This window comes from Lichenostomus cassidix, chromosome 27, assembly GCF_008360975.1.
Source record: "Lichenostomus cassidix isolate B80296 chromosome 27, HeHo_3.0, whole genome shotgun sequence".
Lineage (NCBI taxonomy): Eukaryota > Metazoa > Chordata > Aves > Passeriformes > Meliphagidae > Lichenostomus > Lichenostomus cassidix.
In genome coordinates this window covers 2025865-2053356 of record NC_139507.1, presented here as the reverse complement: position 1 = coordinate 2053356, position 27492 = coordinate 2025865, and the positions used below count along the sequence as shown (strand labels likewise).

The window sequence follows — 27492 nt, the reverse complement described above, 5'->3', positions numbered from 1 at the left end:
GTAATTGCTCACAGTTCTACTCTTAATCAAATTTCCAATCGACCAGAATCCCTGCAGTGTGCATTAAATGGCAGCAACACCTGTGGTGCCCAGTGATGGCACCTGACTTCTCGGGAACAGCCCTGAGGCCCACTGGCTCCTGGTCCCTGTCACCTCTCACCATCCCAACATCTTAAGCAGCCTCTGCCGGGCTTCGGAAGGTTTGTGTTAAAGCTCAGCATGATTTCCTGTCCCCGTGTGAAAGAATGGCACAGCAGTAGCGGGCAGAGTCCTGAGGTCGCAGGTCCCAAAGAGACAGATCAGCCTTGGACAGGGAATTGTCCCGGGAAATCTTGGCCCGACCTTTCACTGCTGCATCGTAGTCCACTGTACTGCCTGTGAGGGAGCTGATAAAGGACAGCCACTTCAGGCTACCTCCGGGTGTCTGACGGTACCACCAAATATCATAATCCATAAAGTCGAATCCGGATCCACGGCAGGAGAGGGTCACGGAGTCCCCAGGCACTCGCAGCCCTCCGCCAGCCTCCTCCAGTCTCGGCTGTGCCCAGAGCCCTGCGGAGAGAGAGCGCAGGAATCGGGCAGGGCGCGACCACGTACCGAGGAGGTTCCCCCGTCGTTCCGGTGCCCCCAGCCCGGCACAGCCACAGCCGCCGCCCTGCTGCCTCCCGGCAAAGCCCCGAGCCCGGAGCGATGGCCCGTGAGCCCTCCTGGGGCTGAGCTGGGGCTGCTCGGGACACTGCGGCTGTTCCCGGGGCAGAGCCTGCACATGTCCCTGTCCCTGTCGCTGTCGCTGTCGCTGTCCCTGTGCCTGTCCCTGTCCCTGTCCCTCTCCCTCTCCCTCTCCCTCTCCCTCTCCCTGTCCCTCCTCCCCCGCCCCGTGCTCGCTGCTCTCCCCGCCCGGCTCTCACCTGCCGGCCACAAGGCCAAGGCCAAGGCCAGCAGCCACGGCCCCAGCCCGGCGCACATGGTGACCAGCCCCGGCTCCGCCGCAGCCGCCCAGGAGCCGAGCGAAGCCGCGCTCGGGCCGCTCCCGCCCGGCCCCGCCTCGCCGGGGCAGCGCCGGCGCCTCTGCCCGCCCCGACACAGCCGGCGGGGCTCCGGGGCACGGCAAGGGCAGTGCAGGAAGGGACGAGGGACAGCAGCGTGTGAGGCTTTATTTTGTCTTGGTGAGCAAAGAGCGTAATAGACAGGAGTCTCTTTAACCTCTTGCTCAACAGTGCTCAGAGATCTTTTCTGTTTCTGCCACTGTCTCGGCTGTGAGTGGCTGGGGATGGGCGAAAAGCTGGGCTGGGACACAGCAGCACCACTGGGGCCAGCTGAGCGAAGGATTATTGCATGCTAATACGTGGTTTTCAGAAATAAAGCTCAGGGAAAGGGCGGAAGGGGACATTTGGAGTGACAGCCTTTGTCTTCCCAAGGAGTCCTTCTGTGGGACAAAAACACCTAGGCTAAACACCTAGGTGTAACACCTGCCTATTGCTGGAGAAGAAGGGCTTGAGTTCTTTTTTTGGCTTGTCTTGTGGACTCGGCTTTCTTTGGTTTTCATGTGTTTCAGTGAAACATGTTGAGACTCTGAGCTTTTTGTCCCCCCCCCCCCCTTCCACCAGCACAGGCGCCTGTCTGTGGCCTCCAGGGCTGAAGGCTGAACTCTTAATTCACATTCAAATTATAGGTAACAGCTCTGGCCTGATGGCTTATCGGCTAAGCATGCATTTGAAACCAGCACAGAAACCGCTGAATCATCCCATGAAGGACTGTCACCTTGGAGGAGGCTTTGGGGGTCTCCAAAGACCACCAAGACATACGGAGCATGCGTTGTGCACATGCTAATGATATTAATGACTTCCGAGAAATGATTTGTATAACCACTCCTATCCTGAAGAATGTAATTAATATTCATGATTTTACCTATAACTCTGTGTCTTTGGGGTACTGAGGTGTGTGTTTGGTGGAGACAATCCCCACACATCCGGTGCACCGAATAAAGCAAATACCCACTTCTCTGACTTGGTCTCTGAAGTGTCTCTGAGCTCGATTGGGGCGAATCAATGTCTCTAAGTTAAAAAGGCTGTCAGAGCTGGCCCTGTTTACCCTGGAGAAACAGGAGCTGGTTGAGGTTTTCATAGAAGTACAGAAACACAAGGACATGGCCAGGCTCTTCTCAGGGATGCCTATTGACAGGACAATGGTCAATGAGCACAAAGAAAAAATCCCAGGGGGTTCTCACTGAACATCAGAGAGAAACACTTTTACACAGTGAGAGGGTGACCAACCACTGGCCACTGGCACAGGCTGCCCAGGCACGTTCTGGCGTCTCCATGCTTGGAGATATTCACAAACTGTTTGGTCATGACACTGGGGAAGTGTAGCCTTTGGAGAAGCCAAGCTGGAGAGGGTTGATTCTGAAGGAGAGCAGCCCTTGTGAAGGAACCATGGTGGACTCATTGGACTGCAGACTGAGGCAGGGAGCAGGAACAGTGGAGATGAAGTCCAGTGATAAAGTGTTAAGAAATGACCCCGTGCCTGATTTCCTGTTGTTCCTTTACTTTTTGGGGAGAACAGATAGAGAATTCAGGAATGCAGCTCGGAGAGTGTGCCTGGGAGCAAACGGATAAAGTGGGAGCAAGGCACTTCGTAATTGCTCACAGTTCTACTCTTAATCAAATTTCCAATCGACCAGAATCCCTGCAGTGTGCAGTAAATGGCAGCAACACCTGTGGTGCCCAGTGATGGCACCTGACTTCTTGGGAACAGCCCTGAGACCCACTGGCTCCTGGTCCCTGGCACCTCTCACATTCCTAACATCTAAGGCAGCCTCTGCCAGGCCCCAGAAGGTTTGTGTTAAAGCTCAGCAGGATTTCCTGTCCCCGTGTGAAATGGCACAGAAGTAGCGGGCAGAGTCCTGAGGTTGCAGGGACTGCAATGACAGATAAGACTCGGACCGGGAATTGTCCCGGGAAATCTTGGCCCGACCTTTCACTGCTGCCCCGTATTCCTCTGTACTGCCCGTGGGGGAGCTGATAAAGGATATCCACTCTAGGCTACCTCCGGGTGCCTGACGGTACCAGTAAATATAATAATTACTGAAGGTGAATCCGGACCCACGGCAGAAGAGGAGCACGGATTCCCCGGGCGCTCGCAGCCCTCCGCCGACCTCCTCCAGCCTCTGCTGTGCCCAAAACCCTGCGGAGAGAGAGCGCAGGAATCGGGCAGGGCTCGACCACGGACCGAGGATGTTATCCCGGTGTCCCGGTGCCCACAGCCCTGCGGAGGCAGAGCACAGGCACCCTGTGCAGTGTTTTCAGAGCCCGAGGATGTTCCTCTGCCGTCCCGGTGCCCCTGGCCCAGGCACAGCAACATCCTCCACCCCTCTTTTTCGGGGAGAGCATCCTTGCCCAGGGTGTTGCTCTGCGAGCCCTCCTGGGGATGAGCTTCACCTGCTGCAGATATTGCAGACGAACCGTCGGGCAAAGCCTGCCCCTTCCCTTCCTCTCTGTCCCTGCTGCTGCTGCAACTACCCAAACTCCTGTTCCTGCGCCTTCCCTTGACCCTGCCTCTCCCTGTCCCTGTCCCGGTCCCTGTCCCTTTCCCTGTCCCTCCTCCCCCGCCCCAGACTCGCTGCTCTCCCCGCCCGGCTCTCACCTGCCGGCCACAAGGCCAAGGCCAAGGCCAGCAGCCACGGCCCCAGCCCGGCGCACATGGTGACCAGCCCCGGCTCCGCCGCAGCCGCCCAGGAGCCGAGCTGAGCCGCGCTCGGGCCGCTCCCGCCCGGCCCCGCCTCGCCGGGGCAGCGCCGGCGCCTCTGCCCGCCCCCGACACTCCCGGGTGCCGCAGGACAAAGGGGGGACTCAGGAGAGTGGGGTCTCGGCGAGGGACGAGGGCAGCTGCGTAGGCAAAGGAGCAGAGATGCCCCGGGAGATGGAAGGCTCCTGTCCCACGGCTACCAGCGTGCCACCCTTGCCGTCCTGGTTTCTCGCCCTATCAGCCCTTTCAAAAGTGTCGAAGCCTCAGTACTTCTAAGAAAACTCTACCAAAATTCTAAATACTGCTACAGCATAGAACATCATCAGGTGGGGATCTGTGCCCTGAGTAGAGTCCCACCTTAGGCTGTGATATTGTGGGGTTCCCAGCATCACCCCACATGTAGGATTTCATATCTTCCTATCACCTTTCCCGGGATGTTAATAAAACAGTTCTCTATGCTGAGTGCTTCATGCAATATCTTCCAGCTTTGGAGAGATCCAGCACCTCCTGGGGCAAAACATCATATATCAGGGAAGGTCTTCAGGAATTAAAATCAGGGGAACAGTCTGGAGAAAGGAGGCTCTCAATAAGCTTCGAAGGATCATGGTGTTTTGGGGAAGTACCTGAGGACTGCTGGAGGAAAGGAAATGTCCCTGCTATCTTCAAGAAGGGCAAGAAAGAGGACCGCAGGAGCTACCCTCAAGCCCTGAGATGCTGATGGAACAACTAATCCTGGAAATAATTTCCAGGTGCATAAAGGACAAGAAAGTATTCAGGATTCACTAAGGGGGAATTCGTGCTTGACAGACTTGATAAGGAGCTTCTATCGTGAAATGTCTGGCTTTGTAGATGAGAGGAGAGCAGTGTGTATTGTTTACCTTGATTTCAGGAAGGCTTTGAACACTGTCCTTCAAAATAAGGTCCTCCTAAGAGAAGCTGATGAGGTCTCAACTGAATGAGTAGGTGGTGATCTGGACTAATTGGTGGACAGACAAGTTGGTCCCCAAGAGATATGATCAGTGGTATGAGGTCTAGTTGCAGATCAATTTCTAGGCACCCCAGGGGTCAGTGTTGGGTCCAGTCCTCTTTAGCATCTTCAGCCGTGGTCTGGAGGATGGAAATAAAGATGAACCCCAGCAAATTCTTTAATGAATCAGGAGTAGTATCAGGGGCTACTACACAACAGGGTTGTGCTGCCACCCAGAGGGACCTCGGCAGGCTGGAGAAATAGAACTCTATGCAGTTAAAAAAGCTGTACTAATTTTCAGTGGGATGAAGTTAATTTTTTTCACAGCAGCTTGCACAGTGCTGTGTTTTGTGTTTGTGATCAAACAGTGCTAATGACACAGACAGGGGGATGTTTCAGCTGTTGCTCAATGGTGCTCACAGAACATCAAGGCTTTCTCTGATTTGCATACTGCCCCAACGATGAGTAGGATGGGGATGGACATGATGCTGAGAGGAGAAACAGCCAGGACAGCTGATGCCAAATTAGCAAAACATTACTCCATACAGTAATACATCATTTTCAGAAATAAGACTCAGGGAAAGAAGGAGAAAAGGGGCTATTTGAAGTTATGGTATATGACACCCACAGTGCAGCCTCACAGTGTGAGGATAACCAAGCACTGGTGCAGGTTGCCCAGGCACCTTGTGGAGTCTCTATGCTTGGAGATATTCACAAACTGTTTGGTTGTGACCCTAGGGAAGTGGAGCCTGTGGGAAACTCAGGCTGCAGCAGGCTTGTCTGAAGGAGCCATATGTGAAGTGTAGGAATTGACACTACACCCCTTTCCCATTGGCCTTGTGCCTTTTGGACAGAAGAGACAGAGAAATCAGGAACGCAGGATTGAAGGCAAACCTGGGATAAAGAGAGGATTCAGCACGGCCGGAGTGTTCTAATGATTTTTTGGTGTTGTTCTCCCTCACAATTCTCTATTCTATTTAAAACTGTCAGTAAACTGAAATCCTGGCAGCATGCAGTCAAGGCCAGGAACACCTGCCTTTGATCTGATTCCTTGGGAACAAACCTGAGACCCATCCACTCCTGGCCCCTGGAGACTCTCACCTTCCTTACATCTAACACAGCCCATACCAGACCCCAGCAGGTTTGTGTTAAAGCTCAGCTGGGTTTCCTGTCCCCGTGTGAACAGCGCAGAAGTAGCGGGCAGAGTCGCTGGGCTGTAGAGCCCACAGAACCAGAGATGACTGAGGCGAGTAACTGTCCCGTGAGGCTGTGGCGCGACCCTGCACTGCTGCCCCGTACTTCTTAGCACTGCCCGAGTAGTCTATGACAGACACCCACTCGATGCTTCCTCCGGGTCCCTGACGGTACCACCGGATTGAGTATCCCTCGAAAGTGGTGCTGGACAAGCGGCAGGAGAGGGTTGCGGATTCCCCAGGCGCTCGCGGCCCTCCGCCGACCTCCTCCAGCCTCAGCTGTGCCCAGAGCCCTGCGGAGAGAGAGCGCAGGAATCGGGCAGGGTGCGACCACGGACCCAGGACGTTATCCCGGTGTCCAGGTGTCCCGGTGCCCCCGGCCCGGCATAGTGACAAAACCCGCCTTCCTCCTCACCCCCAACATCTGCCTCTGTCCCTGTCCCTGTCCCTGTCCCTGTCCCTGTCCCTGTCCCTCTCCCTCTCCCTCTCCCTCTCCCTGTCCCCCGCCCCAGACTCGCTGCTCTCCCTGCCCGGCTCTCACCTGCCGGCCACAAGGCCAAGGCCAAGGCCAGCAGCCACGGCCCCAGCCCGGCGCACATGGTGACCAGCCCCGGCTCCGCCGCAGCCGCCCAGGAGCCGAGCGGAGCCGCGCTCGGGCCGCTCCCGCCCGGCCCCGCCTCGCCGGGGCAGCGCCGGCGCCTCTGCCCGCCCCGACACAGCCGGCGGGGCTCCGGGGCACGGCAAGCAGGGCTGTTTGTGGGCGCAGTGTGGGAATGACTCCCTCCGTCCATACCCCCTTGTCCTACACTGATTCCCTCCATACCGCAGAGCTCCCCACTGCACCCCCACACACCCTGGATCATTCTGCTCATGTCTTGCAATCTATTCTTGCCGTTTTTTCCTGCTGGGCTGCACGGCGGTCCTGTGGACGACTAATGGTATTGGGCGATGTCTGCTGTGACTTCCACTTCAGGGAAACAGCAGAGGGGCAGTGGAACACGGTGGTAGGGAGATGCTGGGGCTGCACAGACCTGCTTAAGCTCTCAGGAGCGAAGCCTTACCGTTCTTCCCATGGTGGGAAATAATTCCAGAAACACAAGAGTCTGCATAACCAGAACTGCTGTGAATTTGCAACCCCCAGCTGTCCCCTCATTTTCCTGCCTGTATCCTTGTCCCCCCTGCCTGACCCAACTTCACCCCATGCTGTGCTGCAGTCAGAGTCCTGCTATTCCTTTGACATTCATCTGACTTGTGAACCCAAAAGCTGAGAGCTGATAAGTAGAAACCACTCAAATTCCCAGGACACCCTTGGTGCCTTTTCCTGTTGTACTTGCCAGGACACAAGAAGGTGTCCTTAAGATCCTGGCAGTACAGTGATGCCTGGTGGGGAAACCTCCTGTGCGCAACAGGACTGATGTGACTTCAGGAGTTCTCCTCATAGAATAGGCTATGCTGAGTTCTACTTGGGCTCTGGGTTGCCAAAACCAAATTGCCTTTGTGTTTCCAGCTCTACCAAACTGTGAGCACAACCCAGGGAAACTCCCATCATGATCACACTAATCATCTTCAACTTTGTCTTCATCTTTGTCAGTTTTCATTATCTGATGACCTCAAGGCACTGTTTTAAATATATTGAACCTGTTGCTTCATGGACTGCAATGCTATTTGTTGCTTAGCTATTTCGTAGTTTTACTAGGCTTTCCTTAGCTTTTCTTTTCATTAGTATTTTCCAAAGAAGCAGATTTTATGCTGTCTGGGATGTGAGAGGATCTCATTATTTAACCATGTGCAGCACAGAGAAGGTTACCCTGTCCAGTGCTGAAGGCATTAAGGTAAAAATTGCTTTTGTCTTCTTTGGCTGCACTGCAAACAGGAGAAAGATGAGGGACTGTGGTTCATTGGATTCTTGTGTCAAGAGCTAGGACTGGCCAGGAGCAAAGCAGAGACATGGATCCCCTAGCTCTGCCCACAGCCAGGTCAAGGCTTTGGACAGGATTGTCCAGCAGCACTGGATTCTACAGTGTCAGCTCCCTGGAAGTACAGGTAAGGATTGACACTGCAACTGGATATTATGTCCAGATGTGTTGATTGTTTCTGTGTGACAAAGCCAGAAAAGTTGTGTTTCAACTCATCTGCAAATAGTCATATGGTGTCTCTCCAAGTCACTGCTCTGAATAGATGGGAAATTTGAGAAAAATAAGGAGGAGTGGGGATGGAAGAAGTTAGAAAGGCTGATATAAGAAGGAGAGGATCATTTCAGGGATGAAAGCACAGCCAAGGCTGAAGAATGCAGAGCCTCACCCCTCCTGTGCTCTTGGTGGCGCAGATTTTGTACGAACGGAAACTTGGCTTAGCTTAAGGTGGTGCCTCAGAGCGCAGTAATACGTCGCGGTGTCGCTAAGATAGACAGTTGCTATTTCTAAGGGGGCTGTTTTATTTTTGTAGACCATCAGAGAGAATCGGCCACTGCGGGACCTGTCATTCTCTGAAGTTCCAACTGCTTGCATGAGAGATCTCAAAGTATGTCCTGGGAGCTGGCGGTACCAGAAGAAATTCAAGGAGTTGGCACTCTCCTCGGTGGTGGACTGGCAAGGCAGAACCACTCGCTGTCCCACTTTGGCTAACATCTCAGAGAAGAACTGCTTCAGGGGGTCGCCTCCAACAAGACCTGCAACACAGACATAAATGTGTCTGCAGAGAAGTTTGCTTCCTTCTATCAATTGCTCTTGTTTAAGACTGTCTGTCCCAGTCTTTGCTCTCTTTCCAAAGGAAAGGGAATTTCAGATATCTACCTCCATCTCCCTTCTACATTTCTCCTGACCTCATCCTCTTATCAGCAGAGACCTCCAAGTAACTCACTAAAAACACTGAGAGACAATAGAAAGCACATGAATACACCCACCTGACTGCATTAGCAGGACACATGCTGGCACAGCCATGGTGAAGATCATTTTTCCCAGCTCAAGAGTCCTGTTCCCTCGGGAGACTCTCAGCACACAGCAGAACACTCTTGGTAGCACAGTGAAATGGCTGCACCCTGCAGAGAGTGACAGAGCATGTGTGACATAGTCACACCTCTGGGGTGTGGAGGGCTGGAATGAGGCCCATAAACCTTTTGCCTTTGCTTGTCTCCACAGCAGAGAGTGGATAGTTTCAGTGACTTCCTGCACTTTTCCCTGGGCTTCCTTCTCTGTTCGTAACATTTACTATGCAAGGTAACGTCTCTGCCTCGCTGCAGGGTGTGTGTGCTTTTGGGTGCTTCTTGATGGTGGGTGGGCTTCTGAAAGAACAGCAGCTCCTCTGAGTGTCCTCAGAGCATTCAGGGCTGTGGGAAGCACAGGTGTCATGCTCTTTTCAAACAGTTTTGGGTTTCTCTTTGTTTAGCCTCTTGTATATTGGAAGCAGCTGTTCAGTGTTTCTCCACACGTGATGACTCAAGAGACAGAGGAGAAAGTCGATTGGGAGGGAAAGGATATTTTAATGGGTGAACACATCAATTTCTAGAATAGGGTGATGGGGTCCTCGTTGCAGTGGGTTGGCTCAGTGCTGGCTAGGGCAGGGCAAACTGAGGGGGTGGTGGGGAGGGGGAATCTGCAGCCCCATCCCCAGTGCAGTTCTATACCTTTGCAAGGCATAAGGGCAGGGCTTGGAGCTTTCCAGAGTCTGTTGGCCCAGTGAAAAGGAAAGGGACTGAGATGGGGACAGGAGGCAAAAACCTGGTGTGTGGATCTGGTGAGCAGAGAAGTGCCAAAGAGCAGCTTTGGCACTGGGAGCAACTGCTGCTGAGCAGCACCTCTCTCCCTCTCCAGCCTCCTGGCAAACCCTGACCCTTTGCTGTTTCTCATTTTGGTGCATAGTTTGACTACAATAGAGAGAGGGACCTTCCCTGCTGGGCATCTGATTCTGCAGCAATGTACTTTTCATCAGCCAAGGCTGCAAGGTAAGGTTGGCCCTGTAAATCAAACATCCTCAGCTGAAATCTGCCCAGGGGATAAACATCCCCTGGCCAAGGGGATCCACTGTTCTTCAAGGACCCAGCGATGCCCAGAAGCGATGCCCAGGCTCATTGCTCCCCAGTGACCCATATTTCAGTGCAGGGGGTGATGGTGCAGATGCTTGTGACAGACTGCCCAGCCAATATGAGCACTTCAAAAGCTGCAGTGGGAAGGAGCTGGTTTGGTGCAGTGCCTGTGGCAGGGCAACAAAATACTCATGTTTCCCCCTTTGGACACAAGAGCAATGTCCTGCACCTGGGGAGGAACAACCCCATGCACCAGTATGTGCTGGGAACTGCCCAGTTGTTAGGCAGATTTGCAGAAATAATGGGGGGTCGTGCAGGATACCACACTGACAATGAGCCAATAATGTTCCCCTGCTTCACAGAAGGAATTCATAAGGCAAACCCTATCCTTCTGTACTCTCTGGCACTTCGGACAACAGCTGTGTCTTGTGCTAGTGAGGAACAGAGATGTGACCTCCAGCTGTGGTGACGCACTCCAATTACTCACACTGAGATAAGCTAAGAATCTAAACTGTTATGAAGACATCCTTTCCTGAAATCAGCAGGAAAACTGCAAGCTTTGCAGGTGCAGGATAGAGAGGGCTGAAGATACAGAAGGTTGTGTTTCAGTGCCTCTTCTATGGGCAGATCTCTGCCAAGTTTGATCTGTTGCTGTTCAGCTGCACTGAGTGTCCTTCTGGCCCTGGCTGCTTTGTGGGCAGAGCAGTGGAGGGAGTCCCTGTCATGAGCAGCATTCCTTGTGATGAGGAATACAAACACACACATGCTCATGAGCCTGACTCATGTCACTCATGCAAAAATCTGCACCCAAAACCACCTGCAGAAATCTAGCATGCAGACAAGTGCAGGCAAGAGAACACATGCAGAAACATGGCAAACTGTGCACTCAACAGAGGATGCCCTGAGGGTAGCCCCATCAGGGATTCTGGAGCATTCTGGAGAAGGGCAAGGCCTCAGATGGGCTAATGGTGTTATGTGAAGAATGCAGAGAGGGGAAGTGAATTGGGAGCTTTGAAGAAAACATTGTATTCAGGGAGTCAGTGGTGATGGGAAAGACATGTCTGCTCTGCTGGGGCTTGCACTGAAGACTTGGGAAGCCAGTGCCATGAGGAGCTGCTGCACAGGAATCTGCTGGAGTGCTCCGGGCCAGTCAGTGCTGCACCTTGGTGGGTGTCATGGCAGAAATAACCTTTTAGCTGCACAGAGAGGTTCTCTCACTCCTCAAATGTCTCAAAATAGCACCTGCTGCACAAACACCCCACCCAGAGTCAGACACACTGATTCTTTATGGCAGGAGGACCCTTGGTCTTCTTCCTTAAAAGCATCTTCTCCCCATCTCTTCAAGTATTAAAACTGACTCATTTTCTGGACATGACACCTCCCAGAAGAGAGAAGAGAAACTCCAGGGTATTTTTGCTTATAATGCAATCAGGAATCATTAAGGAATGCAGTGGAAAAAGTATTTTGGGATAGTACAAGACATGGGATGCTTAAAAGAAGTGCTAGAGGCAGTGAAAGGAAAGGATCCAGGAAGTTTGGGCTGGAGGAAGCATGGCAAAATGGAAGGAGACAGGGACAAGAGGGGCAAATGATGAACATGTATCTGATTGAATTGCTGACCTGGTAATGCCTGTTGCTCTGCCTTGTTTGCCCACCTGTCAGTGATTCCCTGCAAACAGAGTTACCAAGCCCAGCCAGAACAGGGAACAGGACTGATCCTTCACTCGCTTCATTGGAAGCCTCTGACCGTGGGCTTTGAACAGTTCTGGCAGCTACTGGAGCCACACAGAGTTCCTTGTGGACCTGCTGGAGCCCACAGCCTTTTCCCAGGGTCACTCACACACCTCAGACCTCCAGCCTCTTAGGGTGACTTAGCAAATCTGATGCTCGGCCACTCATCAAGAAGGAACCTTGCAGCCCTTGAGGCTGGTCAGTGTGTCCAGTCTTTTACCCTGTCTCCTGGTGTCAACTCCAATGATTCTGAGTTCAGTAAAACAAGTCAGTGGTCTCAACACTGAGCCATTGTGAGGAGTGCTTGAAGATGCCCATGACCCCTATATGCCTTTCTCTTATGGGTGGGGAGCTTGAACTCCTGACGGGGCTGGTGCTGGTCCTGGTGTCACTGTCAGTGTCAGTGCCGTGTCGGTGTCGGTGTCGGTGTCGGTGTCGGTGTCGGTGTCGGTGTCGGTGTCGGTGTCGGTGTCCCTGTCCCTGTCCCTGTCCCTGTCACTGTCACTGTCACTGTCCCTGTCACAAGCTGCCCGGGCGCTCGGGACGAGCAGGGCAAAGAGGCCCCGGCGGGCGGAGCGGCAGCGCCTCCTGCTGGCCCCGCTCGGCCCTGCCCGCGGCGGTTCTTGCCCGGCCGCAGCCGCGGCTCCTCTGCCCGTGTCCCTCAGCGCGCAGTAATACACGGCCGAGTCCCCGCGCCGGGGCTGGGACAGGTACAGAGCGCTGGACTTGCGATCTGCCGACACCCACAGATGACCCGCACCGTCTGGCAGCTCTTTGGACTCTTTGTTAGCACTCATGAAGTATTCAGGTCCTCGGCCGTGGAGCTGACGGTACCAGTAGATTAATTCTGTACTTTGTATGTTGGGGTGTGAGCAGCTGATGTTGATGCCGGTGCCGTCGGTGGTCTCTGCCAACGGCTCCTGCTGCAACTGGGCTCTGGCCACAGCCACTGCCGAGAAAGGAGAAGGAAAGGCCATAGCTCAGCAATGATAGCCCAGCTGTGTTGTCTCATTTCCCATAGAGACAGTCAGGAGCAGGGGCAGTGAGACAGAGCCAGACTGAAAAAAATCAGGGGGAATGCACGTTATCAGGCATGGAGAGTGATGCCGGTGTGGGTGGGAATTTGAAACTGATGCATGGAGAAATAAAAACGTCAGCTGCATGAGGGGATGGAGAGTGAGAGGGAAAAGGGACAGGAGGGTTGGGTGAGAAACAAGGAAGGATGGAGGCCTGAATTCCAAAGAACAATAACATTGCCCAGGGGGATGTGTGGATGTATGGAATAATGGAGACATGCAGGAGATAAAACTTGTGCCTACAGATATGAAACAACTGGAGAGAGAGATGAGAGAGGTCTCACAGAAGGAAAAGAGGTGAGGGACGATGCTTGGAAAGAAGGGTCAGGATGTGGATGGATGAAGAGTAGACAGGGAAAGGAGTTGTTGCAGTGCAGGGTAGAGGGCTCTAATTAGCTCAATAATAACTTGAACAGGCAGGGGAAGGAGAAGGGTGCATTGAACAGCAGGCACAAAACCCAAGCAGGCTCATGCCGACAGAGACTCGGAAGGTTTGGAAAAGGGGATAAGAGATGACAGAGCCACAAAGAAGGAGATAGAAAAGCTGGCGCCGGGATCCCTGGGGAACATCCCCGACCCTCATTCTCCACCGCCATCCCCGCGCACCGAGCAGCACCGCGGTCAGCGCCGCCAGCCCCTCTGCCGGACACAGCCGCATCCCGCCGCTCCGCCGACCGAGCATCACTGCTCCCGCCAGCCCCAGCTACCCTACCCTTCCCTCCCCTTCCCTTCCTTTCCCTTCTCTCCCCTCCCTTCCCTGCCGTCGCCAGCTCCGCCCCGGGGCTGAGCGCTGTGATGACGCTACTCGAGCTCCTGCCCGGGCTCAGAGCACTCAGGGGCTCTGCACGGACACAGCTTGGGCTCCTGGGAAAAGGACTCTCCCCCTTCTCCAGCAAGGACATCCCAGCGAGAATCAGCCTGCACAGGACCAGCCATGCAGGGGCGGCACTGGGGCCCTGAACCAGGAGATGGAGCAATTCCCAGAGCTGTTTCCGAGCTCAGGGACTGGTAACATCCTGCAGATGGCAGAAAACCTCCCTTCAGCTGCCCCTCTGCAGTCCCAGGACGATCCCTAAAAGTTGTATTGTGGCCAAAGGAGCTTGAGGACAGAGGTGCACATGGGTGTGTGGGTGTCAGGGGCAGGGGTTATTATTTCTTTTGGACTATTGCTTAATAAAACTCCCTGTGTTCCATCTCATGAGCAGTTCCAGAGACCAGGTCCATCTTCTCTGTTTCCTCTCAAAAAATAGTACTAGAAAGCATGAAAGTCAGCCTGAAACATCTCTTTTCCAAGGTAAGCAGGCCAACCCACTGTCCTCTCCTTGCATGTCAGATTTGTCAGGCCTCTAATTGACTTGGTGGCTTTAGTTGGACTTGCTCCAGGATGATGATTTCCTTCTCAGAACAAGGATCCCCAGCGTGGATGCAGTGCTCCAGATATGGTCTCACGAGGACCAAAGGGTCAGGGTCACCTTCCTGGACCTGCTGACAACACTGTGACTCGCACAGCTCAGGATGCAGTTGGCCTCCCTTGCTGCAAGTGCACACTGCTGTCTCATGTTCTGCTCGGTGTCTCCTGAAATCCCTCACTCTTTTCTCTAAGGGGTCTGTCCATCTCTTCTGAAGAGGAGCTGTGCCTGACAGTCAAGGCCTCTTCCTCTCACTGGGTGTTATCCATGGACTTCTGTGAGCTCCCAACTTTCCAGTACTCATAGTGTTCATGCAAACATTAACAGTATTAACATTAACATGGCCTTCCTACTGATTCCCATACCTAGACCTGGGTTATGCACAGAAATTACAACTCTGAGCCAGGTAGAGCAGCCAGTTTCCCACCCACCTCACCCCTGGATCCATTTGTCCCTAATTTGGTCATAAAGGAAACATGAGAGAGGCTGTTTTAGGTCCTGTTAAACTCTAGGTAAAAATCTCCTCTGCTCTTCCCTTCTCTGCAGTGCCTGTTACCTTCTGATAAAGTGATGAGCTTGGCCCTCAGCTACTCTAGGGCTGCAGCTCAAAAGCAGGTCCATGAAGAAAAGAGTCAGCCCTGGCTGAGCTTGCCAGCAGAACTCCCTGGCACTGATGTCTCTGAGGTCACAAAAGGAAAGGAAGAAGCCCTCAGCTGCACCACCTGCACATTGGAACTGAGCACAGCATGACAGACTTTCAGGAGCAGAGATGGGCTTAGAAAATTGGCTCAGTGTGCAGAGTCCTGGTCAGATCAAGGGTTCTGAGCATAGCTGTGGGAGAGCAGGAGGTTTTGGGCTTGAGGTCTAGAGTCCAATGTCTCTTCTCTTCTCTGCCAGGGGCAGTTGCTGGGCATTCAGACCATGATTCCAACGTGAGCCACAAATGTCCTTGTGGGCTGAAGTCCAAAGCAGTCATCAGTTCTTTGGCGTTCCTGGAGGGACAGGAAAAGGATGGCTCAGGATACCAGGACTGCATTTCAGGGTCTCTTCCCTGCACTGATCTCTTGCAGGCTGATGCCATCACCACTCAGCTGTACTCTGGCACTGCCACATCCACCACTAATCCAGCGCAAACCAGACAAAACCAGCACCTACTTTGCTACAACCTCCTTTCAGGTAGTTGTAGAAAGCAGCAAGGTCCCCCTGAGCCTCCTCTTCTCTAGGCTAAACACCCCCACATCTCACCCCTGCTTCTCACAGGACTCACCCTCTCTAGCCTTCACCATCTTCATGGCCCATCGTGTCTTTCTTGGCAAAAGGGGCCCAAAGCTGAGCACAGGATTCAAGGTGTTTCACCAGGGCCCAGGACAAGGGACAGTCACTGCCCTGGTCGTGTTGGCCACACTACTTCTGGTACAGGCCAGGTGCCATTGGCCTTCTTGGCCACCTGAGCACACCATTGTCTTCTCCAAGGCTGCAAAGAAATCTCTGCTCTGTCACTTGGAGCACCTCATCTCCCTCCTTCCTCACTGACTTGGCATCTGCAGAGCTCTTTCTCCCACCTTCTTTCACTCCTCTCTTTTTCTCACTCCTCTCTCTCAGCTGCTGCACACCTTTTTGAACCTTTTCTCTGAGATGTTATCAGAGATGCTACCAGCACTGCTGATGGGCTTAGCTTTGGCCACAGTGGTGTCCATCTTGGAACCAACTGGAAGCGGCTCTGTCTGACACAGGGGCAGCTTCTGGCACCTTCTCACAGAAGCCACCCCTGCAGTCCCTTCAGTAGTAAAACCTCACTTAAGTAACCAAATGCACTGTCTATAATCTTGTATTAGGTGCAGAAAGTGTTTGCCTATAGGAACTTTGGCTACAAGATAAACTCAGCCACCCTCATGGTGCCAGAGGAGGCTGCAGCTGCCTCTTGCTCCAGGCAAATACCCCAACTGCACCTGGATGCAAGGCAAAAGAAGAAAAAGAGCCAGTACCTCAATTAAAGGATGGGAAAAAAAATTAAAAGAATGCATGAACACTCACAGCAAAACGACATTTTCATCTCCTCTGTAAATTAATGTTATTCCTAAACATCTCTGCCTTATGAGCAGAGGGTACTTACCTTATAGTGAGTCCTGAGACAGTTTCACTGCTGCTTCACTTCTCATGTCCCAATCTCAGTGTCTGTGGCCTGAGTGGAATCTGGCAGAAGCTTCTAACAATGCAGGAATTTATATTTTTTCTAGCAACATGGGAATCCTTTGGGGAGGTGCAGCAATGTGGATATTCTCTAATTTTTATATTAACCTTCACAGACAGACTTGATATGTGGAGTGGTTCAATGTCTGAAAGAGACATGGATGGCAGGTGGGAGTCTGCTGGGCTTTGTGTCTGTCTTAGAGCAGGAGAACTGCCAAGCCCTTCAGGTCTTGTGTTTTAACCCCAGCCAGCTGCTAAGTACATACATGTGCTTGCTCACCCCTCACACCAACTGCTGCACCCATGGGATGGGGAGGAGAGTCAGAATAAAAGTAAACACTCATAGGTCGAGATAAGAAGATTTTAATAGTTGCAAGAAAGTAATCTATAATGCTGCTGCTGATGATTATAAAAATAGTAATAGTTTTGAAAGTGAGAGAGACAGACTGGAATAAAACCCAAGCAAAACAAGTCCTTGCACAAAAAGTGATGCACAACACAGTTACTCAGCACCTCCTGAGCAATGCCCAGTCAGTCCCTGAGCAGCAATTGACACCTCCTGGACAACCCCACCCCAGTTTGTACACTGAGCATGGCATCTTATGGTATAGAAGACCCCTTTGGCAGTGTAGATCAGCTGTCCTGACCATGATCCCTCCCATCTTATTGTGCACTTTATCACTGGCAGGTCATGAGGCACTGGAAAGTCCTTGACTGAGGATAAGCCCAGCTGAGCTGAAGCGAAACCAACAGTGTGCCACAGCATCATTCTCAGACTAAATCAAAAACATGGCACTGTGCCACCTTCTAAGGAGATGCAGCAGGATGTTCTGCCTTGGGAGGGATAAACCAGCTCAAACTTTGCCCTGTTTGCAAAAATTATCAGTGATGGACAAGGGGGGATCACACTGGTTTTGGTGTTGCAGAATGCTGAGAGCAGTCTGACACACAAAGTTAAATATTCAGAAGAACAATATTTCCTGACACAAACTAGCATTGGTGAGGATGGGGCAGGAAAAGTTCCTGACAAAGGAACAAATAAGCAATAGTACTGAAAACTTTCCTAAAGCCACTGGGCTAAGGGCTGGTGAGGTGGCACAGCTCAATGAGCAACATCTCACTGACACTCCCTCACTTTATACTACAAAACCCCAGTCCCACTTTATAAGGGCAGTGAGTTCTAACATACCTTACTAGGAGTATGTATGAAGACACCCCCACATACCTGCCTTGAGTGTGGGAAATGCCGTCTAGGTCACTTCTCAAGGCAGGACAAAAGAGATTTTCTCACAGTCATTTGTATAGGTGAGTTACCTAAATAACTACTCAATGATTATTAAGCTAGCTTTGAAATTACTGATTTGATGAACAGGGCACTATATGGGTAGTTATAAATCTCTATACATTATAGTGAATAATTCTGATTAAGGCCTTTTATCATAATCATTATCATAATACATCAAATTCATAATTCATTTTATTAATATGAATATATTTAGGGTGCCATCCTTAAATGAAGCCCTTCAAGGGAAACATGTCTGGGAACAGCACCTCCTGCAAACACCCATACCTAGAGTCAGACACACTCCTTCTCTTTGGCAGCAGGACTTCCTGCACAACCCACTTTGGTACAACCTCCTCACTCAAGATCAGGGTGTAATGATAGACCCCCTGACTGCGGATGACAGCCCCCAGAAGAGTGAGGTGATCATCTCATAAACCCATAAATTTCATTGCCTTATCGTGGATCACCTGCCTAACCAAACACAGTGAAAAACTATTTGGATGTCGTGAAGAACCCACGTTGTTTTGGGTAGGGAGCAGAGAGAGGGAAAGGGAATGATAGAGGCTGTGGCGCTGCAGAGCCACGATGGTGTCGGTGTCACTGTCACTGTCGGTGTCAATGTCAGCGTCAGTGTCCCTGTCGCTGTCACTGTCACTGTGTCCCTGTCCCTGTCACTGTCACTGTCCCTGTCAGAAGCTCCCCGGGCGCTCGGGACGAGCAGGGCAAAGAGGCCCCGGCGGGCGGAGCAGCAGCGCCCCCTGCTGGCCCCGCCCGGCCCTGCCCGCGGCGGTTCTTGCCCGGCCGCAGCCGCGGCTCCTCTGCCCGTGTCCCTCAGCGCGCAGTAATACACGGCCGAGTCCCCGCGCCGCGGCTGGGACAGGTACAGAGCGCTGCTCCGGCCGTCCTCTGACACCGACAGCTTTCCTGCAATGTCCGACAGATCCCTAGACGCTCTAGCTGTGAGTGCCAGGAATTCGGGGCTTTGGCCCGGGAGCTGACGGTAGAAATGGATGTAATCCTCGATGCGTTTGGTGGGGTGTGAGCAGTTGATGCTGATGCCGATACCCTCTGTGGTCTCCAGCCACGGGTCCTGCTGCACTTGGGCTCTGCTTGATGCCACTGCCAGGGACAGAAAAAGGACAAACCTCAAATCCTACCTTGCCCTAGTGCACCTAACAAACCCTGCAGAAGCAGAAAGGAATATAGAGAGGTAATGAAGAAAACAGTCCCCAGAGACTTTCAAGACATGCAGGAATGGAAGTGTCCCTTAATTAGTCGTGGAGAGATGAGTGTGTGAATGACAGGAGGATTGGGGGATTCAATGGACAATGGAAGGATGGGAGAGAAAGCACAAAAAGACAGGAAGAAAAGTAGCAACGGGTAAGGACTGACTTCGTGAGCTATAAAGAAGGAATGTTTGTGCAGGGCTGGGCAAAGAACAGAACCTGGAGATTTCCGAGGCAGAATGGGGTGGACAAGAGGGAGAGATGAACGGGATAACAGTTCGAGGGAAGAGCTCTGCCAAGAAGCCAGGCAGGACGGCAGGGATTGCGGAGTCACCCAGCCCCAGCCGCGCCCCCGCCACCGCCATCCCTGCTCACCGAGCAGCACCGCGGCCAGCGCCGCCAGCCCCATGCCCCGACACGGCCGCATCCCGCCGCTCCGCCGCCCGAGCATCGCTCGCCCCCTCAGCCCCGGCGCTCTGCTCCGGCCGTGCTGCCTCCTCTCCTCTCCTCTCCTCTCCTCTCCTCTCCTCTCCTCTCCTCTCCTCTCCTCTCCTCTCCTCTCCTCTCCTCTCCTCTCCTCTCCTCTCCTCTCCTCTCCTCTCCTCTCTCTCCTCTCCTCTCCTCCACTCTCCTCCTCAACACTGACAGCTCCGCCCCGGCCGGGCTCAGCCCCCGCCTCTCACACCACCAGCACAGTGAGCGACACAAGGACTTTTGGCATCGCCAGGGACAAGACACAGAACTGTCCCATCCCGCACAGCACTGACACTGCACGGGAAGCACATCCACTCCGCCGCTGGCAGCACACGTAAGGCACGATTGCCAAGCCTCTCGCCATGCCCACGAGGCAAAGCTCCTCCTTTGGCTCTCTGCAGCCCTGCTGAGAGCGGCTGTGTCACGGCTGGGGCGCAGGGCACGGGGGCTGCGAGCCGTGCTGAGGTCCCGACCGTGGTGTTTGTCCTGAGGTAAACTGAGCATCCAGGCTGTAATGAAACCATCCTTGTTGGACTTGAAATCAGCACCAGCGGAGTGTGAGCTTTTGCGGGGCAGGGAAAGGAGTGCTCAGGAGACAAGGGGGCTGCATTTCAGTGTGGAGCCACACACAACTCTGTGCTTTACACGTGTCCGTGGAAACCGAGCTGCTCCAAGAGTACACGAGGCAGGAACACACATCATCCCTGGGCTCTGCTGAGGACAGCTAGGGCCAAAAGCAGCAGGGTTGGAGCACTATGCGGAAGTACAACGTCCTAGAGATGGACAGGGCTGTTTTTAATTTTTTTTTAAAATTTATTTATTTTTTTTTTTAATTCTGGAGGGCAAAATGTGGAGATGTGTAAAAATAATGCCGAGGGACACGAAAAAATGTTAGCATGGATGGGGTCAAAATCATCAGACCATTGTACACACCTGGGGAGACAACTTCTGCTGAGCATCAGGGTGAGCTCAGGGTCACTTCCCCAAGCTCTGACTCACATAGACACATCCCCTCACTCCCCTGGGTAGTTGCACAGCCAAGGAAGCCTGTACCAGAGCAAGGCATAAAAATAACTGATGTGGTATTTGCAGGTGGTTTAGAAGGGGTTTCTCTGCTTCAACGTGGCGTGTCCATCTTCCTGAGTGACCGTGATCTGCCCCGTGGTGCCTGGAAGAACGTGAAGGTCAGCAGCTCCACGGGGAAGGACTATGGGAAGCACAACGATGTGGATTCGGCTGGAAACGACACACTGGGGGCAGCAAAGGAAGCAGCGGAAGGGGCAGAGAGATGACCTGTCCTTCCAGTGCCTGAAATGCTCCTTCTGGGTTGCTCCCTCGTCCACTAGCAGCCCCCGTGGCTTCCTCAGCCATTGGCATTCTGACCATTCCGTGCCTCTGGGGTCTCAGTCACGGCAAGGAGCTGCTCTCGCTCAGCGGGCGGGCGGAGCGGCAGCGCCCCCTGCTGGCCCCGCCCGGCCCTGCCCGCGGCGGTTCTTGCCCGGCCGCAGCCGCGGCTCCTCTGCCCGTGTCCCCCAGCGCGCAGTAATACACGGCCGAGTCCCCGCGCCGGGGCTGGGACAGGTACAGAGCGCTGGACTTGCGATCTGCCGACACTGACAGACGCCCTTGAGGGGCCTGTATGTCCTTAGACCGTTTAGCAGTGACCGCTAGGAGCTGGAGGCTTTGGTCAGGGAGCTGACGGTAGAAATGGATGAAAGCACTAGCCTGGATGTTGGGATGTGAGCATTTGATGGTGATGCTGGTGCCCTCGGTGGTCTGCAGCCATGGATCCTGCTGTATCTGGGCTCTGACCCTAGTCACTGCCAGGGAGAAAAAGAAGAGCAAACGTCAGCTTCTAATTTCAACCCAGCCCTGCCTGCCAATCCCCAGGACAAATCCCGCCGAAGCAGTCAGAAATATACAGAGATTATGAAGAAAACAGTCCCCAAAGGATGTCAATACATGAAGGAATGTAAGCATCCATTCATCGTTTGTGGAGGGAATGATTGCATGAATGACAGGAGGATAGGGGCAGTCACTAGAGAATGGGAGGTTGTGGCACAAAGCATAAAAAGACAGCAAGAAAAGTAACAAGGGAGCAGGACTGACTGCATGAGTCATAAAGAAAGATAGAGCGGAAAGGAATGTTTGTGCAGGCTTGGGCAAAATAGAGAACCGGGAGACTTCTGAAGGAGCATGGGGTGCAAGGAGGGAGGAATGAACGGGAGAATAGGTCGCGGGAAGATGTGTGTGAAGAAGCCAGGCAACACGGCAGCCTCCAGGGACCTGCGGGGTCACCCAGCCCCAGCCCCTGTGCCACCACCCCTGCTCACCGAGCAGCACCGCAGCCAGCGCCGCCAGCCCCATGCCCCGACACGGCCGCATCCCGCCGCTCCGCCGCCCGAGCATCGCTGGCCTCCTCAGCCCCGACCGGCTCTCTGTTCCGGCCGTGCTGCCTCCTCTCATCACCTCTCCTCTCCTCAGCTCTCCAACACTGACAGCTCCGCCCCGGCCGGGCTCAGCCCCCGCCTCTCACACCACCAGCACAATCAGCGACACAAGGACGTTTGGCATCGCCAGGGACAAGACACAGAACTGTCCCATCCCGCACACCACCGACACTGCACGGGAAGCACATCCACTCCGCCGTTGGCAGCACACGGGCGGCGCGATTGCCGAGCCTCTCGCCATGCGAACGAGGCAAAGCTCCTCCTTTGGCTCTCTGCAGCCCTGCTGAGAGCGGCTGTGTCACGGCTGGGGCGCAGGGCACGGGGGCTGCGAGCCGTGCTGAGGTCCCGACCGTGGTGACTCTCCTGAGGTAAAGTGAGCATCCAAGGTGCACTGAAACTATTCTTGTTGGTCTTGAAATCAGCATCAGTGGAGCGTGAGCTGTGGAGGGGCAGGATAGAGAGTGCTCAGGAGACAACGGGGCTGCATTTCAGCGTGGAGTCACACACAGATTCGTACTTCACATGTTCATGGAAACTGGGCTGCTGCAAGAGAACACGAGGCAGGAACACACATCATCCCTGGGCTCTGCTGAGGATAACTAGGGCCAAAAGCAGCAGGGCTGAAGCACTGTGTGGAAGGACAAGGTCCTTGAAAAGCTATGGCATATATATACTCTTTTTCTACTTCGAGAGTACACAATGTGGAGATGATAGAAAATAATGCACAGGGAAATGAGGGAAGTAGTGGGACAGACGGGATCATATCATCCGATGGTTTTACACACCTAGTGAGGCAACTTCTGGTGAGCACTGGAGTGACTTGAGGGTCCCTTCATACAAAGTCAGCCTCTCACACACACGTTCCCCTCCCTCCCCTGGGTTGTTGCACAGCCCAGGAAGCTCCCTGCACCGTGGTGTCTTCCACAGCACAGAGGTACAAGGCACTGTCAGAGATCTCCACTTCCTCCACCCGCAGGACACTGTATTTCCCCGTGGTGTTCAGACTTGTGGTGATATGGCCATTGTGCTTGGGGCCAGGTAATGACTGATAGGAGATCAGCTGTGGGGCTTGGCCTTTCCGCATCTGGTACCAGAGTAATCCCCTAAAATCATTGGTGTGGTATTTGCAGGTGGTCTGGAAGAGGTGTCTCTGCTTCACCATGACTTGTGCATCTTCCTGGGTCACTGTGATCTGCCATGTGGTGCCTGGAAAAAACTGAAGGTCAAAAGCTCCAAGGGGAAGGAGACTATGGGAAGCACAATAATGTGGGTTAAAAAAACTGGTTGTACCAAGCTCCCTGCCTTGCAGAGGAGACCTGAGTGACTTTGGGTTCACCTAGGAGTTCGGAGCTCATTGAACAGCATGATCCAAAGGAGAGCTGTGCTGTGTCCCTCCTCCTGCTCCTACTGCTCAGAGGACCAGGGAACAACCTGTCATGTCTGAAATGCATGTGCTTGAACCAACACCCCCCCCAGCTGGCTGAGGAGCCGATCGAGGTACAGCAGAAAAATTCATCCTACTTCCCTATCCCTGTCACCTCAGAGGGATCCTCGACCCCTGAGTACACACCATGCTGCGCTTGGAAAGAGGGAGCCGAAGTTGTGTTGCCAGCCCAGAGAACACTGGAAGCTGTGGCAGACCCATGGCAGCCTTAAGGCAGAATGGGACACACTGTTAATGTAGTGAATTGAAAAACAATGAAGTGCCTGGGGCAAGTTCGGCAGGATCTGGGAATTTACATTTAAACAGGAAGGATGTGGAACTGCAGAGACAGCTGAGATCTCCTGTGGTGACAGCAGGAGAATGAGAAGAGAGAAGCAGAGCGAGATGGACTGAAGGGGAGAGAAAATACAGAGAAGGGGTCTGAGGTTTCCCTTCTCTCTCTTCCTATTTCCTGTAAAAATCTAAGAGCTTCTTGCATGGACACTTGCAAAACCACAAACAGAAGCAGCAATTTCTCAGCCTTTTCGCTCTATTTATTCACTGATATTTCCCCACATGGTCCTGGTAAGGCTGTTGAGGGCTTCCTGGAGGGAAGAAGAAGGAGAAGGAGGGGACCTTAGGGAAAAGCCAGGACTTACCCAGGAGCTGGCCCAGGAAGAGAGTGAGGATGAGATATGCGAGGTGCATGCCGAGACCAAGCTGCGTGTTTGCTGAGTGAGGAAGAGTCAGAAAGCACCTCCCAGCCCCGAGAGAACAGAGCTGCCGGAAACGATTCTCTGGGGGCAGCAAAGGAAGCAGTGGGGCAGGGGCAGAGAGATGACCTGTCCTTCCAGTGCCTGAAATGCTCCTTCTGCATTTCCCCCTCGCCCAGCAGCAGCCCCCGTGGCTTCCTCAGCCATTGGCATTCTGACCATTCCGTGCCTCTGGGGTCTCCATCATGGCAAGGAGCTGCTCTCACTCAGCTCGCAGTGGATTCCTCACCTCCCCAGCTGGAATCACCAGCTCTGCTGCACAGCCACTGCTGGGCATTTGGGAGGTTAGGTGCTTCTTCCCCAGTGATATTTCTTGTCTTCTCCTAGAGTCCTCAGCTCTGTGAGGTCTTTGCTATTTCCTCTGGGAACAGGAAACTCCCCTGTCTCTGTCACTTCTCCCCTGCCCTTCTTCATCTGCCTAGGACAAACATGTATTTTCCAGATCCCTGACTTCCCCCCTCTTTTCTGAGTGAACTCCAGAGTGATCCCATACTATTCATTTGCATTTCCTCTTAAACAGGTTTGTTATAAAAAGCTCTACAATGACATGAACAATGATGCAGGTAATGGTAATAGTTGGAATAGGAACATTCCCATGGAGGTGTTGAACCTCCCCGTGGTGTAAAAGGAGGTTTCTACAGAAATGGAGGGTCCTGAGACAGTCACAGATTTTGCACGTGAAAGCTCATCCTGCTACAGGCTCCTTCAAAGATTGTGCCTTCCTAGGCTTCAGAGCAGACACAAGATGCCAAGACAGATACAGGGAGATGAGGATTCTTCCCAGCATTTGTGCTGTGAAGAGAAACTTGCAACCATCCTTGATCCCAGGAACATATCTCTGGCAAACTCTCCTTTTCTGGGCCTTACGTCTCCTCTATAATCATCCCTAACACTTTGCCACTAACCAAGCTCAGCCTGAGTCAATTCATAGCTGCAACCGCTCTTTCCTAATGGCCCATCAATAAAAGGGTGATAAGCTCTGAGCTCCCTCCTTCTCTCCCTAATCACTTACTGCCTGATTGGTGTCATTGTGTGCTTTGTTTATCACTTTCCCTTTTCCTTGTTCTTCCCTTTGATAGGAAAATGGACTTGATCTGAGCCTTTGGGCACCAGACACTCTCACCTTTCACATGCCCTTAGAGTGGCCTCTGCTGAACTTGCTCAAGGGAGTGAGTTGAGTCAGAAGACACTAAAAGGCTCCTGTCCCCAAAGGCAATAGGGTTTATAGATCAAGTCCCTGGAGGGAAACCTCATGTGGAGCTCAGTTTTTCAAGTGTGTCCTTCCAACACTTGCAGCATGGCTAAATCCTGTCATCTGACATTCAGGATGACAGAGAAGTGACAAACGTGAAGGAAAAGGGACCAATCAGTTTCAGGTAGAAGGCAGCTGTGACAGAGTCCTCAAGAGATTTGAAATGTTCCTCTACTCCAAGAGATTTATTGTTTTCCCTCCCAGATGTTCTACTATTCCTGTAAGGTGTTGAATCCTCTCTCATGGGTGTTTGTGGACACCCGAGAATTAGAATAAAAGGCAGTGAACTGGATTCCAACCCCAGAATCCAAAGTACACCTTCCTTACACATCCAGATGGGAAAGTGGCTTCTCATCCATGTTCCAGTACATGGGAGAGCCATTTCTCCAGGGACAGAGATGGAGAATTACCTGACAGCTCAGAAAGCCTCACTGCAAACCCCTCTCATGCCATGACCTACTGAGCTGGCAGCACTCCGTGAATTACACCACATTGGCGTGTCAATGCAGCTGCTTTGGCAACTTCCTCCACAGATGCTAAAGGAGCAGCTCTTCGCTTTGCAAACCAGGCTGAGAGTAACAATGGACATGCCCAGAGGGCCAAAGGCGATGGACCAGCCGAATTCCGCAGCAGTTTCCTGTCAGGCAGAGAAGGCAGAGGGAGTGAGGGGAGGCCGGGCTGTGCGTGACGAGGCTGTAAGCGCAGCAGGCAGGTTTCGGGAGCCTTTCGTGTGCCGGGCGGGCGCGCAGGGCTGTTTGGGTGCGGGGAGTGCAGAGGGAGAGCTGCGGAGCGGCAGCGCCCCCTGCTGGCCCCGCCCGGCCCTGCCCGCGGCGGTTCTTGCCCGGCCGCAGCCGCGGCTCCTCTGCCCGTGTCCCTCAGCGCGCAGTAATACACGGCCGAGTCCCCGCGCCGGGGCTGGGACAGGTACAGAGCGCTGGACTTGCGATCTGACGACACCCACAGATGACCCGCACCGTCCGGCAGCTCTTTGGACACTTTCAGTGTTACGGTGAGGAATTCGGGGCCCCGGCCCGGGCGCTGACGGTACCAGAAGATGTACTCATTAGCTTGGATATTGAGATGTGAGCAGCTGATGTTGATGCCCATGCCCTCGGCGGTCTCCAGCCAGGGCTCCTGCTGTATTTGGGCTTTGGCAACAGCCACTGTTGGGGAGAAAAGAAGAATCGTTTTTCTTCCACAGTAAATGCCAAGCAGCGGGAGAGGGGAGAGGAGGACCAGTGAGAGTTGATGGGGATACATTCTGAGAATAAAGCAAGGAGTTCCGACAGCTGGGGACAAGAATCTATGGGGGATACTTTGTTGGACAATCAGAATTAATGTGAGGAAAAGGGAATGAGGAAAACTGACTGTCTGAGAGGAATGGATGGATGGATGGATGGATGGATGGATGGATGGATGGAAAAAGAAATGGAGGAACAAAGGCAAATTCGGAGGGAATGGCTTCACTGAGGGAGTATGATGACAGATGACGGGACAGAGAGTAAATATGAACCGAGAAAGAGCATAAGGGTAACAGATAAATCTTGGGTTCCAGTTCCGGTCTCACATAGCCCCCTCCGGTCTCACATAGCCCCCGACCCGGCTGCCCCGCAGCCGCCACCCCTGCTCACCGAGCAGCACCGCGGCCAGCACCGCCAGCCTCATGCCCCGACACGGCCGCATCCCGCCGCTCTGCCGCCCGAGCACCGCTGGCCCACTCAGCCCCGGCGGGCTCTCTGCTCCCCCCGTGCTGCCTCCTCTCCTCTCCTCTCCTCTCCTCTCCTCTCCTCTCCTCTCCTCTCCTCTCCTCTCCTCTCCTCTCCTCTCCTCTCCTCTCCTCTCCTCTCCTCTCCTCTCCTCTCCTCTCCTCTCCTCTCCTCCCTCTCCTCTCCTCTCCTCTCCTCTCCTCTCCTCTCCTCTCCTCTCCCTCTCCTCTCCTCTCCTCTCCTCTCCTCTCCTCTCTCTCCTCTCCTCTCCTCTCCTCTCCTCTCCTCTCCTCTCCTCTCCTCTCCTCTCCTCTCTCCTCTCCTCTCCTCTCCTCTCCCTCCCTCCTCCTCCCCTCCCTTTCTCCTCCCCCTCCTCCCTCTCCCTCCTCTCCTCCCCCTCCTCCTCCCTCCCTCCCCTCCCTCCCCTCCCCTCTCCTCTCCTCTCCTCTCCTCTCCTCTCCTCACTGACAGCTCCGCCCCGGCCGGGCTCAGCCCCCGCCTCTCACACCACCAGCACAATCAGCGACACAAGGACGTTTGGCATCGCCAGGGACAAGACACAGCTCTGTCCC

At 53.5% G+C, this 27492-nt stretch overlaps 3 protein-coding genes, 1 long non-coding RNA gene and 1 gene segment (V, D, J or C); 1 reads left to right on the top strand and 4 right to left on the bottom strand.

The window, feature by feature from the left end:
* LOC146426499 (uncharacterized) overlaps positions 1-3700 on the bottom strand; it is an 8767-nt gene extending 5067 nt beyond the window's left edge. Inside the window, exons 1-4 of the mRNA XM_085083295.1 lie at positions 3643-3700; positions 3102-3183; positions 909-1162; positions 220-552 (exon numbers count right to left, since the gene is read on the bottom strand). Of these exons, the coding sequence (XP_084939421.1) occupies positions 220-552; positions 909-1162; positions 3102-3183; positions 3643-3700 (727 nt within the window). The remainder of the gene's footprint in view (positions 1-219; positions 553-908; positions 1163-3101; positions 3184-3642) is intronic.
* Positions 3701-4983: 1283 nt separating this feature from the next.
* Positions 4984-6593, bottom strand: LOC146426498 (Ig heavy chain V region C3-like). The segment is given in 2 exon segments: positions 4984-6197; positions 6446-6593. Coding segments are annotated over 2 exon segments (396 nt in total).
* Positions 6594-6779: 186 nt separating this feature from the next.
* On the bottom strand, positions 6780-19389 carry LOC146426496 (uncharacterized). Its single transcript, XM_085039892.1, has 4 exons — positions 19218-19389; positions 12417-12605; positions 8807-8941; positions 6780-8572 (listed from the first exon to the last, which is right to left on the bottom strand). The coding sequence occupies exons 1-4, from the start codon at positions 19291-19293 to the stop codon at positions 8202-8204; spliced, it is 771 nt and encodes a 256-aa protein (XP_084896018.1). The 5' UTR covers positions 19294-19389; the 3' UTR covers positions 6780-8201.
* Positions 14840-16105, top strand: LOC146426497 (uncharacterized). The gene is made up of 3 exons (XR_014846174.1): positions 14840-14947; positions 15039-15317; positions 15402-16105. It is a non-coding gene; the product is annotated as an uncharacterized LOC146426497 (long non-coding RNA).
* Positions 19390-19484: 95 nt separating the features above from the next.
* LOC146426495 (uncharacterized) lies at positions 19485-26782 on the bottom strand. Its single transcript, XM_085083307.1, has 4 exons — positions 25675-26782; positions 22677-23013; positions 21650-21845; positions 19485-21136 (listed from the first exon to the last, which is right to left on the bottom strand). Exons 1-4 carry the CDS (start codon positions 26472-26474, stop codon positions 20724-20726), a joined length of 1746 nt encoding a protein of 581 aa, XP_084939433.1. The 5' UTR covers positions 26475-26782; the 3' UTR covers positions 19485-20723.
* Positions 26783-27492: the final 710 nt, after the last annotated feature.

Bases quoted from the DNA above. Each gene is read 5' to 3' on its own strand.
- LOC146426495 (XM_085083307.1), bottom strand. From the start codon at position 26,474: ATGTATCCCCATCAACTCTCACTGGTCCTCCTCTCCCCTCTCCCGCTG. The intron at 23,014-25,674 runs GTAGGTCATGGC...TGCTTCCCATAG, and splicing joins CACGGAGTGCTGCCAGCTCA to TCTCCTTCCCCTTGGAGCTT. The intron at 21,137-21,649 runs GTGAGCAGGGGT...TCTCCCTGGCAG, and splicing joins GCTGGCTGCGGTGCTGCTCG to TGACTAGGGTCAGAGCCCAG.
- LOC146426496 (XM_085039892.1), bottom strand. From the start codon at position 19,293: ATGCTCGGGCGGCGGAGCGGCGGGATGCGGCCGTGTCGGGGCATGGGG. The intron at 8,942-12,416 runs GTGCGGGTCATC...CACTCTCTGCAG, and splicing joins GTCCAAAGAGCTGCCAGACG to GGTGCAGCCATTTCACTGTG. The intron at 8,573-8,806 runs GTGGGTGTATTC...TCTGTGTTGCAG, and splicing joins TGTCCTGCTAATGCAGTCAG to GTCTTGTTGGAGGCGACCCC.